Here is an 11,030-nt window from a genome sequence, read left to right on the forward strand (position 1 = left end):
TCGTACGCAGGATCTTATAAACGTATGGCAACACGTGTATCGAAAGAGAAGTTGCAGAAGGATGGGAATCCGGAAAGAAGAACAATTTCACGCGAATATTCATGAAATGTCTAGGGGGGCTGCTGGCAATGACTTGGAAGGCGTTAAAGATGAAAATTTATGGACTGATATAAGTGAAAAGAATATTAGCATAGAAGCATTGGTGGACAAAGGAAAGGGAAAACAAGTAGTAGAGTTCAAGAGGAGAAGAGTGATTGATGATGAAGATGGAAAAGGAAGTGAAAAGCTAAAGAGTGACTTGAAAGAAAGTATTTCAAAAAGTAAGAAAACCATTGATGGAGAGGGGGGAAGGGAAGAGAGAGAATATAGCAACACCGGGAAAAAATCGCGTATGCATTGGACTCCTGAGCTTCATCTCAAGTTCATGGAAGCCATCAGTGTGCTGGGTGAAGAACGTAAATTTATTCTCTCAAACTGCAATATCATAAAATTTGATGATCTATAACGCTTCCTTTTAAATTAAAATGTTTTAACTTCTAGTGTTGTTTCTTGTTTGTTTGTTTTTTTGGGAATCAGAAGCTCATCCAAAGGCAGTGCTAGAGATGATGAATGTGCCAAACATGACTCAACGACATGTTGCTAGCCATCTGCAGGTTTAATTCAACTTTATTTAACAGATTATTGGCATTTCGTTTGGATGGTGACTTTTACGCGTTCTTCTTCCTTTTCCTCTTCTCTTTTAGGTGTTAACATTTCCATTTTTGTCTTTCAGAAGTACAGAGATCGAGTGAAAAGAGTTAGTGATTTTTGTGCATATATTCCACCTCTTGTTCAATCCAAGATGACAGGATCATCATTTCAATTCTACAATGGAAATGAATTTCCTCAGAATCTGGAGCAACATAATGCAATGAAGAGCTTACAAGGACTTGTGATTCTCAACTCCGGAATTGGAGCTGCTATGAAGGATTTCACTCCTCCAGCCCCTCTGGCAAGTCCTAATCTATGCGTTGGTAGCTCAACCGAAGTTAATTATGCAGACCTATCTACCAATTTTTCTGAGAAAACACATTTATATCATGCCAGTAACTTCAATAAAGCTCAAGTGGCAAGTAATGGGGAGGTTCCTGATGGGTATGCCGAGAATTTCAGTTATGTGATCCCGGAGCTGGCTTCTCCCCTCGATTCAGTACATACGTACCAATACACCAAGGCGATGCCTAACGTGCACAAACCATTTGAGTACACTCGAGAATTGAATGCTCCAAACAGTTTTCATGGCTTAACACAAAAAAGGGACTCGGTGCAGAGCCAAATTTGTTCTAGCAGTCCACAAAAACCAAGCAGTTTCCCTAGAGACTTTCGTGATGCTAGCCAAGAAGGACTTGCCACCCCATCATGCAAGTTAAATTCGACAGATTATAGTGGGCAGATGGGAGAGTTTGAAGTGTTCAATGGTCAGCTAAATGCAGGTGAGATTGATAGTTTTTCTGAATGGATAGAGACACCACCAAATTCTGATATTCATTTTCTTCAGTAGCTTAGCTCAGTCCGTTAATCTATTAAGTTGTAACTTAACATAGTACTAATTTACAAAGTGCAGAAGGCATTCAAATAATATATTATGGGAACATTTTGAGAATGCTAATTGAATTTAATGTACTTTTGCTTTGGCCATTGATGTAATAGCGAAATCGGAAGAGACAATGGAAAAATAAATAAATTTAGTCAGAATCAACTTATATAATACTTCAGCTATCTATGTTGGTTATGGGACCTATAAACCAGTGCCTAGCACTAAAGATCCAAGAAGAAACAGTGAGAATGAGTAGGCCACCAACAGCAACCGGAGTATAATTGAGAGTCTGCTCGGTGATGGGGTAGGCCACAGGCAAAGAGAAGAGCACAGATATGATTGCTACCCAGAGAACTGCAACCCAACCAATAAGGATCCCATAGCGGCCTAAGTTAAAAGGCCCTGGAATGAAGGACTTGCGAGCCAGTGTCACACGGAAGAAGATAGGTAAGGCATAAGCGATATAGAGTCCAATAGTTGCTATTGATACCATGGCATCAAATGCCACTAAGCTTCCCAGAGACTGCAAGTGATTGTAGAAAACAAGGACCATTAAAGTTGAAAGAAGAACCAGATAGAGAGGGCAAGAACAGAGTCGATGACTCAGATATATATATAAAAAAAAAAAAAAAGGTATGCCATTTCTTGAAAATCATACATTTTTATTATTGATAGAAGGTAAAATTGCATCCATTTGTACTAAAGCCAAATAGAATCTATGTAAATAAAAATGAAAGAAGTATATCGCAGGCTGTTTCTACTAATTGATCTCCATCAAAACAGAAAACTTTGCTACCAGATAAAAAAGATTTAGAACCACTAATGGAAGGCAAGAAAATTTTATGAATATTGTCACAGATAGTTATAATAATGCAGAAGTTAAGAAAGATATGAAATGTACGTACTGTGAGCGCCATGCAAAATGCTATGAAAGAAGAGAGCCAAACAGCATTTATGGGGACCTCCTGCTTGTTTACTTTATGCCAAAATGATGACAATGGCATGGCACCATCTCTTGAAAATGCATAAACCATCCTGAGAATGATGTTGAGCATATAAGTTGCTATGTGATGAAATTTATATCGTATAAAAAGAAATCAACGAACACTTGTTTACCTAGAGTTGCTAGTCATTGAGCTCATACCGCAGAAAAATATGGCAACGCCAACCACTCCCAAGCAAATAATTCCCCCAACACCATTCCCATATCTACTCTTGAATGCTAGGTAAAATATTTCCGCAATGACATAACCACCAGCATCATTGTCGTCACTCAGGAGGTATGGGATGTCTGTAACTGCAAAGGTGATGCCTAGTAGGAAAACCCATCCGAAAACTATAGATATTCCAATGGAACTAATTATTCCTTTTGGTCCATTCATGTCTGCATTCTTGGTTTCCTCTGTCTGGTTGAACAAAATGCAACATTTGAGTTAATTACTTTCTTGAGTGTTTAAGTTTAGACATGTTTTATCTAAAGTCATTTTTTTCCCCTTTAAAAAAATGATTTCCGCAGAAAATGGATGCATCGTCAAGATTTCCACTACAGATATCAGAGGCAGCAAGAATTCGAGATGGCAATGAACAAGACAACAAAACTCACCATATGGGCAGATGCATCATATCCAGTTAGAGTATACTGGCTCATTAGAAGTCCAAGAACAAATATATAGGCTTTACCGTTGATTCCTTCCCCATTATCTGTGTTAAAGTATGTGAAAACAAACTCGGTACTAGCCTTCTCCTTTGCAACCGTGGGAATGAGAACCATAAGAACAAGAACACCTAAAAATGTCAACATTTATAGAATTTGAAGGTCAAATTAAAAGGTTGAATCCGAAATTAACTTAGGAATGATTTTAAGGAGTTAAATATAACAGGAGAGATCACGTGTTATAGAAAAGAATGAAAAAAGAGAATTCAAGCAACGACTCCATTCATATGCGATCAAAAGGTTGCCCTGCATATCACGAAATTAATTGAACAAGGTGAAAGGCCTCAGATATTCTTCATACCTATGAGATTCCAGGCGGCAGCAAGCTGTCCAAACAAGGATAACCATGAAATAGGAAGACTGTTTAAGATGGCGTGTACGAGCAAAATTCCGCCATGGATTGCAATAACTACATATTTAGAGGCCTCATATCCACCACCATTTTTCCCACCAGTGCTGAGGAGAACAATCACCTGAATCAGCTGTGCTAGTGAATAATCTACACTTGTTGTAACAGCCCACTGCATAACAAGTCACTCTAGCCATTAGAGCTTATAGTAGAAACTTTCATATGAAGAAGAAACTCAGCCTCCAAGTAGATGTTGAAGGTCGTTAAGCTTCAATACATGATAATTCTCAAAATTACCTGACCAACAATGTTGAACCTGAAAAAAAATATGGAATAAAATATTACTGCAAATTGGAAGATAGCTTTTCCTAGCTGACCGCATCAAATGTTGTCTTTAATATATATGTGCGTGTGTTTTATGGCTCTTTCGCATGAGCCCGGATCCTTTGTTGTAGCGTTTTTCAACGCATTTATATATCTTTTCAACATATTTATTCTACATTTCAACACAAAAAAATGTGTTGAAAATATATGCAATGTATTTTATCTGTGTTGAAATGTAGAATAAATGTGTTGAAAACAAATGTAAGTGCATTGAAAAAGGTCACGGAACGAGGTGTTGTAGCAGAGGATCTGGCTCCTTTCGCATTGTCATTTGAACACTATAATTTTCAATTTGAAAGAAGAGGAGATAAGCAAGAGAACAATTAATACGTTTTAAAACATGTTCATGAAGAAAACACATTTCATGGTCTAACTAATCACCTCAATGGACTGATTGATTGATAACTGAACAATTAAAGCCAATTTCGAATTGGACTCATTCAAATTGAATGACCCATAACAAACCACCTAATGAATTGATTTTAATTAACGAAAATGATTTTTAGGCCGATCATTCAAAGTAAAATGCTGGATTAATAAAAAATTATTGGTCAAGCAATTCACTTGGACACTTCAACCAAAGTATCACTACTAGTTGATTTATCACAACACAATATGTTTGACCCAATTGAATGGAAAATTTTGCAATTTGAAATAAATACAGAGTAGGCCTTTGATTTGGGCTTGGACTTGTTTTGGGACCACAACAATTTTCTTTATTTTAATGCTTATAATTCTCACAACTTAAAAAAAGGTACAACAACACAAAGCGCAGAAAAGGAAAGAAAGAGAGCGTACCAGCCAGTGAGCCAAGAAGCAAATGGGCCCCAGTGTTTTCCGCAGAGTTTGGCGCTCCAGAAGTAAAGGCCACCAGAAGTTGGGTAAGCAGAGCAGATCTCAGCCATTGATAGGCCCACAATGAGTGTGAAAACACCCACTATGGGCCATCCGTATATTATGGTTAGGGGCCCACCGTATCTCAGCCCAGTGCCATACGTTGTTGTTAGACCCGTCAGGATTGATACGATTGAGAAAGTTACCGAAAAGTTTGCAATCGCACTAGATAAAACCAAAACACACCAAGACAAATTCATTATTATTATTTTTATTATATAAATGCACATTCTTAGTCATTCATATAGTATGTTTTTTATTTTTAAAAATAAAAATAACTTGAAAAAAAGAAAGAGCAATGCATTTGTCAAAGTGTCAAATTTTGTCATTTTTGAAAATCGATTTGTGTAATTACTTTGCGATTCGATTTAAAAGTCTAAACTGTTAAATGGGGCTAATATCTAATTCATACATACTTATTCACTTTTTCATCCGGATCCGATGTGAGACAACTTCCATTCACTTTTTTAACCAGATCCGATATGGGACAAGCTCTCCTTTATTACGTTCTCTTCTATCTAAACTCACAATGCTCTCGTTAAGACTCGGGCCACCTAAACTACCCGGGTCCAGACCCAAATGATAAGTGGATATCAAAATTTTGAAAAAAATAAAAAAAAAAATTTTCAATGACCAAAATTTTTATATTTTTTTATCAAAAGGTTGTTATAGTTTTTATTTTCAAAATTTAAGAATATGAAAGGTGGAAATATATAGAAATAAAATGGCCCCATAATTTCTTAAATTGACTTAAATACCAACGGAATAAAGAAAGTCAAAGATGTGGAGGTCACTTTGTCATGCAACACTATCAACTGTTTTAATAATTTTGAATTTTCTCACTCTGAACTTTCAGAAACAGAGTAAAATTTATTTCAAAGAAAAACAAAAAAAAAAAGGAAAAAAATTATAAATTCATCGATCTCTTAGCAATAATGAAATCAAATGCAATGTCAACATCAACCTCACAGAATTATGCAGTAGAAATATTCTAAGTATATTAATCACGAATATATATATATATATATATATATATATATACATACATTAATTAATTGAAGTGGGTATAGAGAGAGAGCGTACGAGAGGCTGCGACTGAGTTCTTGCTTGTAACCGAGTTGATTCAATCTGGAATCATCGGAAACAGAGACGTCGTCGTGGTTGCGAAGAGGATAATAGGGACCACCTGCATCTGCTGCTGAAATTTGAATTGGGTTTTCCATTTCCTATGAAATCCCCCAAATCATCAATCCAATTGATGTTGTTCTTCACCACAAGAGATCGAAGAGGGTATGTATCTTTTCAAGCTAGAGAGAGAAAGTATGGAGTTTGAAGCTAACAGTCAAAAAGGTGTGTGTGTGTGTGTGTGTGTGTTTCAGTGTGTGTACGCACTCACTTTGTAGATGGGGGATCTCAGCCTCGGGCAAAGAAAGAAGTGTTTGACGAGTTGCTATTTTCTGGGAGCTACCTGCACTTCGCACGCATATCTTGTGTTTGTGAAAGGAGGAAAAAAAATATAGTATCCTGATATTGAGAGAAAAAATAAAAATAATAATAAAAAAAATTAGAGCATGCATATGGCATGCATGTGTTTAATTTTATATTATATTTCTAATTCACTCATAATATATTTTAAAAATTACTTTAAATATCATTCTTTTACAAAAGTTAATTACAAGACCACCCTTCTTAAAATTGTTCATGTCACGTGCCATGGTATTTAACTTGAAAATAAACACTTCTAGCTTCAAATACGTTGGGGCCTATGTGCCTATTAGAATTGTTCGTGCTTTCTAATTAATAAAGATAAAACTAAATTAAGAAAAATTAGAGTTAGAGTTAGAGAGTATAGGCAGATGATTTAGGGAGAAAAGGCAAGTTGGATGATGGGTAAAGCCTACGAGAACGAGTTAGAATGAACTTTGACAATAAGAAAATATAAATGTTGTCGTAATATTGTTCATAATACACATTTAAAAATTTGTTTCTTAATATGTATCGATATCGATACACATAAAGATAAACTACTAAACAAAGTGACCAGCAAGTGATCGTTAAAATTTTTTTTAAATAAATCACATAATAACATATCTTCAATCCCCATTGATTTTGTTCCCAAGAGTTGATTGGTCCTCTGTGATTTAAGTCCAAATTAAGTCAATCCTACCAGTTTGATCGACCCAGGGATTAATAAATTAACAGTTCGATTAATAAATCAATTTTAAGTATGCAAAACTTCTTTCTGTACAAGGTAATTGATAAAGAGAGTAGGTATAAATTACCTTTGTTTTTTTAACTTTTGAAGCATTAGCTATCTATCAAGAGTAGTCGATCACCATTTTGTTATCAATCAACATCAACAAGAAATAATACATTCTAGATGGGTTGAAAGAGGATTTTTGGGTACAACATTTGTCCAACCTATAGTCTTTACACATATGAAGATTCACACGTAAACTGAAATTCGTTGAATACAATACAATACAAGTTGAAGCTTGGTTACATGTTCCCATAGATATTGACATGTACAAATACATCAAGAGTGCGAATGCAAACTTGGTGAAAGTGGTGAAAGTTCCCGGGTCGCTGTTTGTTGATTATTGTTGTGATGAAAGGTGTCATATTTTAAGTGTAAGAATGCAAATTTAAGTGTTCGCATTGTGCAAAAAATAACAAAAGTTAAGCTTGAAATCAGTCCGCACTCACTAACAAAATTATACAAAACCGTTCAATAGCTAAAGAAATTTAGTTCAAACTTCAAGCGACGTAACATATGTACGGAATTCTTGTGACAAGGCTACAACTCTTCTAATTTTTTTTATCTTAGAAGTATTGAGAGAATTTGTCCCAAAACTCAAACTCATGGAGTATATACATAACTCAAATTCAAACGGAGAGATAAGATCTCGTAAATTAGTGATGGAGTTGTTTCAACTCGATTTTAAAAGTCATTCATGATGATTTTCTTATGTGTGGTTATAAGAAAAATTCAGTACTATTTGAAATTGGGGGATTGGTTTTCAAATTGATAACTTAATCATGGAGACTATATATGTAATTATAAGTTTGTAACTTATTAAGTCAAAGGTTCATATATTCTCAACTCAATACCAGAAAAATGAACATGGGATAGAAAATCTCATATTACTTACACTTGAAAAGTGACATACATAAATACACACACACATATATATATAGAACTTTACAATTCTCAACATATTATTGTCACAAAAACAATAAGACAACAAATTAAATTAGACTAATAATGCAGCTAATTCACGGGTGGACACCAAACGCTTATAAATCTCCATAACTTGGGTGGTATCAACAATCTCATCACCACTAGCAGAGACCATTAATGGATTTGGTTGACTGATTTTCAGAGTTTTCTTTCTTTTCTCGCCTGCCAAACGGATCATCATGTCTACATAAGCATCATGAAACTTTGTTAGAAGCTTCATTGGCGAAACAATCTTGCAATGGAGCTTTGGGATCGATTTAATCTTCCAACCATACCGGGTTTTATTGCCAAGTCTTTGGATCTTCATCTTCTTCTTGTTAACATTATTCAGTCTTTGGTATCTTCTCCTCCTCCAGAATCTCTTTAAGTTATCAAAATAGGTAGCTGGGAGAATATCCATCTGTAGGAGGAGAGAGAAAATTCTAGAGAGAGAAAGAGAAATCAACACAGAGATGAAGGCTAGCTAGGTATGTGTGAGTGTGTATGTGATGGGACGATTAGAGTGTCTTTATATATAGAGGTGAGAGAACTTGAGAGCAGAGTTTATTAGTTCACTAAATGAGAATGCATATGTTGACTTTTTGTTGTTGATAGCTTGTGAAACGAACCAACTTTTGGAATATTCAATCAATACTACGTAGAAAATGGAGTCAATATAGGCAGTCTGACCAAACACGGATCTATATAAATGTTAAATTATTGTTGCTCTTCGAATGTGGATTATGAATTTTTTTTTTTTTTTTTTCCTTCATATATGAGCCTAATTAACAAAATTATTAGAAAGCCATTGGATGAAAATGATTGATTATCATAATCTATGACTTATCCTTATCCTAAAAAAAAATGTGGGACATATATGAACTTTAAATAAAGTATCATAAAATAAAATAATAATAAAAAAGAGCCTAGATTTGTAAGGAAAATTTTTCGCCTCGAAATTAGGGTCCACGATTTAGTTTCCTTTTTCGTTTAAGACTTCTAACATAGCCTAGATTTGTAAGGAAATGTTTTTTTTTTTTTACTGGAATGTTTATATTTTAGAGTTATGACTAATATGATAACTTCTTATAATTAAGTTGTAAAATTGGATTTGAAAACTTTATAAATATAAATGAGTTTGGGTAGAGACTAGAGAAAATAAAAAAAGATAAGGTAAATTACACTTACACCCTTTAAGTTAGGTCAAATTTCACATAGAATATATTAATTTAAATTTTTAATTACATCCCAAATTACTTTTTGAGCTCTAACATATGTGAATTGATCCATTTACCTTTCTTTTCTTTTTTTTTCTTTAATACAATTTAATGCAAAATATCTATAAATTTAAATGACAAAAATACTCATATTTAATATACCAAACCCATAACCCCAAATCACTCTATTTCTTTCTCTCTCCCCTATATATATATATATATATATATATATAGAAATGGATTATATAAACCATAGTTTTTTTTTTTTCAATTAATCCGCTGTGTTCGAGAAGACACGAACCCTTAAAAGGCTAGCATCGTCTGCAAGAGAAGCCGACAGTGTAGAGGAGACCGGAGAGAATGCCTGTTTCGGCTCAAATTTCCTTGAAGAAGGAAACGGTGTCAAGCGTGGATTGGTCATAGCCTTCTGATGATTTGAGGACGGAGGATTAGATGCCAAAGGTGATGCTGTGTCGCTGCTGCATTTCGATTGGTCAAGTGACGTGTGTGTATATATATATATATATATATATATATATATATTTAGTGAAAGTATAATATATATATATAGAAGAAAGTATATATATATATAGAAGAAAGTATAATATATATATATCTATATACACATTTAGTGAAAGAATAAGACAGAGTTAAAAGTTTATGATATTTTGGTAATTTAAAATAGGTCTTGGAGATAGTTAAGTCAATTTATACATAAAACAAAGTCAACAAAAAGTCAAAATAATAATATAATCATTTTATACCTAAAAAGTATTCTGACATCACTAAAAACTGACATTTAGGATGCAAGTGAAATATGGAACCACTCTTCCAAATGTGAGTGAAAGTTGAAACTAGAGCTGTAACTCGGACGGGTTTGAGGTGTAACTTGAGCCCAACCTATCGTATGAAATACTAAACCTAAGCTCCTATTCTCAACCTTAACTACTAAATTCAAGTCCAATCCATCTTTCAAAATTTAATATGATCTTTATTAGTTTTAGATTAAATTACTCTTAAATAAGAAAAAAATTTAAAGATTTTTTGTAAATTTTCATTAAATTATAAACAAATTTTTAAAAAATTAATTCTCCTAAATGTTAACATATAATAAATTAAGATCTAACAAAAAAAAGTTAATAAGGAAAAAGTAATCATAGTTTAAATATTATATATAATGCATTTAAAAGTAAAAATATATATGAAAATAATATTAGAATTTGAGTTCGAGTTAGCTTGAGTTACTAACACTTTAACTCAAGTCCAACCCTAATTAAATTTGGGTTGAGATTTTTCAATCAAAGCCCAACCCTAATTATAAAAATAATTGTCCAAACGCGTAAAAAATCGGATTGGGCTCGGATTGGGTTCGGGTTACCCAACCCAAGTTGCACACCTAATTAAAACTAAAATGTTCATCTTGGTAAGATTTGACCTAACTTAAAGGTTTACTCAAAGAGAAAAGATGTAATGAGCTAAAAAGTGAGTGTTGTAAGGAGAGAGAAAAGATGTAAGGGACTCGTGATTGTTTATGCGTAGTACGAAAAGAACAAAAGAGTGGAAGAAGAAAAGAATTAAAAGAGTGTGGGGTTTTGAAATCTATGGCGCTGTATATTTTCTTATTTGATATATAATAGTAAAATATCTCTTTCCATGAACGTAATTCGAATTTGGGT

At 33.8% G+C, this 11,030-nt stretch overlaps 1 protein-coding gene across 2 annotated transcripts; it reads right to left on the bottom strand.

Moving 5' to 3' along the window:
• Positions 1-1,648: 1,648 nt before the first annotated feature.
• LOC132302575 (amino-acid permease BAT1-like) lies at positions 1,649-6,447 on the bottom strand. Of its 2 annotated transcripts, XM_059799477.1 has the most exons (9): positions 6,314-6,447; positions 6,001-6,224; positions 4,822-5,082; positions 3,937-3,955; positions 3,592-3,811; positions 3,180-3,361; positions 2,693-2,982; positions 2,482-2,611; positions 1,649-2,099 (listed from the first exon to the last, which is right to left on the bottom strand). In XM_059799477.1, the coding sequence occupies exons 2-9, from the start codon at positions 6,138-6,140 to the stop codon at positions 1,752-1,754; spliced, it is 1,590 nt and encodes a 529-aa protein (XP_059655460.1). In that variant the 5' UTR covers positions 6,141-6,224; positions 6,314-6,447; the 3' UTR covers positions 1,649-1,751. The 2 variants fall into 2 exon arrangements, with proteins under 2 accessions (XP_059655460.1, XP_059655459.1); XM_059799476.1 differs by having other exon boundaries at positions 6,001-6,447.
• Between the last annotated feature and the right edge of the window lie 4,583 nt (positions 6,448-11,030).

Source organism: Cornus florida, unplaced genomic scaffold (assembly GCF_030987335.1).
Source record: "Cornus florida cultivar Cherokee Brave unplaced genomic scaffold, ASM3098733v1 CherokeeBrave_3.0.0_Hap2_Chr04, whole genome shotgun sequence".
Taxonomy (NCBI): Eukaryota; Viridiplantae; Streptophyta; class Magnoliopsida; order Cornales; family Cornaceae; genus Cornus; species Cornus florida.